This window comes from Eimeria acervulina, genomic scaffold, assembly GCF_000499425.1.
Source record: "Eimeria acervulina Houghton genomic scaffold, Eah_scaff760, whole genome shotgun sequence".
Taxonomy (NCBI): Eukaryota; Apicomplexa; class Conoidasida; order Eucoccidiorida; family Eimeriidae; genus Eimeria; species Eimeria acervulina.
The window spans coordinates 1-5,000 of NW_013549612.1; the positions used below are offsets into that span (position 1 = coordinate 1).

The 5,000-nt window shown below is 49.8% G+C and overlaps 2 protein-coding genes across 2 annotated transcripts in view; both read right to left on the minus strand.

Annotated features, from left to right (window-relative positions):
* Positions 1-226: 226 nt before the first annotated feature.
* On the minus strand, positions 227-4,001 carry EAH_00048350 (hypothetical protein; the record flags this gene model as incomplete). The annotated part of the gene is made up of 6 exons (XM_013394479.1): positions 227-328; positions 721-838; positions 1,197-1,356; positions 1,679-1,854; positions 2,885-3,506; positions 3,822-4,001. Coding segments are annotated over 6 exons (1,358 nt in total), but the record flags the coding sequence as incomplete, so codon positions are not given.
* A 176-nt stretch (positions 4,002-4,177) lies between these two features.
* Positions 4,178-5,000, minus strand: part of EAH_00048360 (hypothetical protein, conserved) — a gene marked incomplete at both ends in the record, with an annotated part of 3,009 nt that continues 2,186 nt past the window's right edge. The window contains one exon of the mRNA XM_013394480.1: positions 4,178-4,960. Coding sequence (XP_013249934.1) covers positions 4,178-4,960 — 783 coding nt within the window. The remainder of the gene's footprint in view (positions 4,961-5,000) is intronic.

Sequence of the window (5,000 nt, forward strand, 5' to 3'; positions counted from 1 at the left end):
ACGTTTATATATATATATATATACATGCATATATACATGTATATATATATATATATATATATGAATAAGCAAGCAAACAATAAAACAGAAAAACAAATAAACAAACAAACAAACAAATAATTAAGTAAATAACTAAATAAATAAATAAACAAACATAAACAAACATATAAATAAATAAGTAAATAAATATAAATAAATAACTAAATAAATAATAAACCCTTCTTACCCCAAGTAATTCAAACCGTGCGAATAGGCAAATGCGCAAAAGGCGAGGCTGCCGACACAACTAAACAAATATAACAAATGCAGCGGTAAAGACACCATAGTCCTGCGAACAAATAAACAAATAAACAAACAAACAAATAAATAAATAAATAAATAAATAAATAAATAAATAAATAAATGAGAGAGTGCTTTATTTTAGTTGTAGATAGGGGAGCGGAGATTCAAAACCCAAATATTTTCATATGCCTAAACCCTAAACCCTAAACCCTAAACCCTAAACCCTAAACCCTAAAACCCTAAACCCTAAACCCTAAACCCTAAACCTTAAACCCTAAACCCTAAACCCTAAACCCTAAACCCTAAAACCCTATTGCTACTACATCCCAACAAAGCCCCCAAACCCATCAACCCCAACCATCACAACCCTAAACCCTAAACCCCAAACCCTAAACCCTAAACCCTAAACCCTAAACCCTAAACCCTAAAGAAGCCCACCGAACAGGAAGCATAACATCGATGATGAGAGTATGAAAGAGAGCGGCAGAAGACAGCAAAATTAACTCCGCTGTACATGCATCTGCTGTTGTCACAGCCATGACTGCGGTGTCTGCTTCTGAAACCACAAACCCTCACAAACCCTCACAAACCCTCATAAACCCTCATAAACCCTAATTAACCCTAAGCAACACTGATATACTCTAATAAACCCTAATACACTCTAATGCACTCTAGTAAACCCTTATAGACAACCGTAAACCCTTTTTTAACCCTAACAAACCATAATAAACTTTAATAAAACCCTCATAAATCCTCATAACCCTTAATAAACCCTAACAAACCCTAATAAACCCTAATCAACCCTAATAACCCCTCAAACGAATCGCAGTGAGCCCATTAAAACAACCGCAGTGATCGTAAACCCTAAACCCTAAACCCTAAACCCTAAACCCTAAACCCTCAAGCAAACAAACCTGGGGTCTCGACAGCAACATATTCGCCGGGGAGTTTGTCGATTAGGGTTTCAATCTCAAAATGTTTTTGAGCTGCTTTGCATCCTAAACATTCTTTGTTGTGGTCTTGAGAAGTAAAGAGAACGACCGCAAATAAACACGCAACGCGACTCAGAAAGGCCTGAACCACAAACCACAAACCACAAACCCTAAACCCTAAACCCTAAACCCTAAACCCTAAACACTGAACACTGAAACATAAACACTAAATATTGTACACTTAACATTAAACCTTAAACATCAAACACTAAACCCTAAACCCTGTGAAACAAGGGTTTAGGGTTTAGGGTTTACGATATCGAATATTGAAATGATGAACGTCTTTAAAGACAGGGATTAGGGTTTAGGGTTTAGGGTTTACAATAGCGAGTATAGAGACAGCAAACGTCTCGAACTATCCACAGACAGGGATTAGGGTTTAGGGTTTAGGGTTTAGGGTTTACAATAGCGAGTATAGAGACAGCAAACGTCTCGAGCTTGTCCCGAAAGAAAGGCAGCTTCGAGGCGACAGCTAAGACTCCATACAGCAGCAGCAGCAACGAGAATACAAACATAATCGAGAAGAAGACATTCTCATTCATCTGAAATATCGGCCAGTGCAGACGGTTAGCAGCAGAACCTGCAGCAGCAGCAGCAGCAGCAGCAGCAGCAGCAGCAAACGAAATAAAAAGAAATTAAAATAATAATACATCAGAAAAAGCAAAGCAGCAGCAGCAAAAACAACAGAAATAGGAAAAGAAGAAAAAGAAGAAGCAGCAGCAGCAGCAGCAGCAGCATTTGAGGCAGCAGCAGCAGCAAAAATGCAGCAGCACCACTTAACGCAACTAGACAAGCAGCAGCAGCAGCAGCTAAAGCAGCAGAACGAACGCAGCAGCGGCAGCAACAGCAGCAGCAAGAGACAGAAGCAGCAGGAGACAGCAGCAGCGACGCCCATGCAGCAATGCAAGCAGCAGAGGAACAAGCAGCAGCAAGAGCAGCAGCAACAACAGCAGCAGCAACAATACGAGCAAGAGCAGAGCCAGCAGCAGCAGCAGCAGCAGCAGCAACAGCAGCAGCAAGACAGAAGTTGAAGGCATGGATAGCTATTCCTCTGCTTCCATCGCCACCCCTTAGGGTTTAGGGTTTAGGGTTTAGGGTTTAGGGTTTATACCTTGAGAGACAAACAGCCAAGCTACCTGCATTAGCTCAACGAAGAGCATTAACAAACCGACGACAAGCAGACGAAAAGGATAAAGAGAGTTTAAATAGCAGCAATACGCATTTTCATCTTCATCCTTAGGGAAGCGTAGAGGGTTGCGTGCTGCAGCAAACCGTTTCGCAGCAGCAGCAGCAGCAGCAGCTGCTGCTGCGCCTTCAGGATCTGCAGCAGCAGCAGAACGAAGACGTTGTTGCTGCTGCTGCTGCTTGTGCTGCTGAGATGAGTGCGAATGATGGGTTGATTTGGTGTTGCTGTGCTGCTTGTTTGCTGCTGCTGCTGCTGCTGCTGCTGCTGCAATGCCGCTATCCCCTCCTGTGCTGCTGCGCGGAGGGCTCTCGCCGTGCAGCAGCAAAGACACAGAAGGTGCAGCAGCAAAAAAATAGCTGCCTTCACGCTCTGCTTGTGCTCTCTGAGAGAAATCATCGCCGCCCCACAACTCAAAAAACCGCACTAAGTATAAACGAAACCACAAGTGCTGCTGCTGTTGCTGTTGCTGCTGCAGCTGCTGCTGCTGCTGTTGCTGCTGCTGCGGTTGTAGCTGTTACTGCTGCAGCTCTTGCTACTGCTCTGGTTGCTGCTGCAGCGATTGCTGTTTCTGCTGCTGTTGCTGCTTCCCTTCTTGCTACTGCAGCGGCTGCAGCAGCTGCTATTGCTGTTTCTGCGGGTCTTGCTGCTGCTGCTCTTGTTGCTGCTGGTGCTGCTGCTGCTGCTGCGGCTGCCGCTGCTGCTGCTGGTGCTGCTGCTGCTGTGGCTGCTGCTGCTGTATGCGGGTGTAGAAATGCCCAAGAACAGCACCGAATAGCAGCGGCCCCCGTGACAGCTGCTGCTGCTGCTGTTGCAGCAGCAGCTGTTGCTGCTGTCGCTGCTGCTGCTGCTGCTACCGCTGCTGCAGTTGCTACCGCTGCAGCTGCTGCTGCGGTTGCTATACCCTGTGGAGATGCCGCTGCTGCTGCTGCTTCTGCTGCTGCACCTGCTGCGCCTTTTGAATCAGGGTCCAGCCCTTCCGGTCCTGCTGTTGCTGCTGTTGCTGCTGCTGCTGCTGCTGCTGCTGCAACAGCAGCAGGCGGCGAAGCCTATGACGCGCTGCAGCTGTGGAAGGCAGCGTAGTGTTAGGGTTTATGGTTTAGGGTTTAGGGTTTAGGGTTTATAGTCAAGTGTTTGCAGATTAGGGTTTAGCCGTTGCCGCGCAGCTAAGGCGGCGCGAACCGCGCAAACGTGCAGGGTTTAGGGTTTAGGGTTTAGGGTTTAGGGTTTAGGGTTTAGGGTGCTGCTGCTGCTGCTGCTGCTGCAGCAGCAGCAGCTGCCACCAGGTTTTGCTGCTGCTGCTGCTGCATTAGGAAACAACAGCAACAGCAACAGATTATCACAGGGGCCGTCTGCTGTTGCACCTGTTGCTGTTTGCAGCTGCTGCCGTTGCTGCTGCTGCTGCTGCTGCTGCCGCCGCCGCCGCTGCTGCCGTTGCTGCTGCGGCTGCCGGCACAGCTCCTTTCTATTCCTATTGCTGCTGTTGCTGCTACTACGCTGGCTGCTTCTGCTGCAGTTGTGGCTGTTGCTGCTGCTACTCGCATCGCTCGTGCGTGTAGTGTTGACGCTGCTGCAGCAGCAGCAGCCGCTGCTGCTGCGTCAGCAGCTGTGCTGCTCGGTCAGCAGCAACGACTGCTCCTGTTGTTTAGGGTTTAGGGCGTGTCATATTGCTGCTATTCGTTGTGCTGCAGCAGCAGCAGCTGCTGCTGCCGCGCTGCAGCTACCCCACACTCTGGGATCGTCCGATCCCCGGGGTTTGCTGCAGCAAAATGTCGAGGACGTAAGGGCCTGCAGGTGTCTCTGCAGCTACCTGCCATAGCTGCTGTTGCTGCTGCTGTTGCTGCTGCTGCATGCCGTAAAGGCAGCGTAGAACAGATCGGTGCAGCAGCGAGGTTGAGGGGCCCTCTTCGAGCTGCTGCTGCTCCTGCTGCTGTTGCTGCATGTCTTCTAGCGGCAGTAGATCTTCCTGCGAGCTTCCGGTGGCTGCCGCTGCTGCATTTGCTGCTGCTGCTGCGTTTTGCTGCAGCAGCAGCATCCTGCGCATCGCGGCATCAGCTAGCAGCAGCAGCGCAGCAGCAGCACGGAGCAGCTGCAGCGGCAGCACCTTGATTCCCTCTGGTAGCTCTAAGTGGATGTGCAGCAGCACTGCATGCAGCTGCAGCAGAGCAGCAGCAGGAAGCTGCTGCTGTGACAGCAGACGCAGCAGCTGCTGCTTCATTGCCGCCGCTTCGGGTGTCTCTGCAGCTGCAGCAAAGGGGTCAACCCCCTGTTGCTGCTGCTGCTGCAGCAGCAGCAGCAACGGCTGCAGCGCCTCCATTAAACAGTCCCCCGCACCCAGCAAATAGTGCTGCAGCCTCTGCTGCTGCTGCTGCTGCTGCTGCTGTGAGGAAATAGAGGGTAGCTGCTGCAGCGCATGCAGCAGCAGCGCAGCATGCCAGGGTGCTGGAGCAGAGGCCCCTGCTGCAGCTGAGAAGCAGCAATGCAGCAAATGACGAGGCAAGGCCTGAAGCAGCAGCAGCAGCAGCAGCAACAAGAGCAGCAGC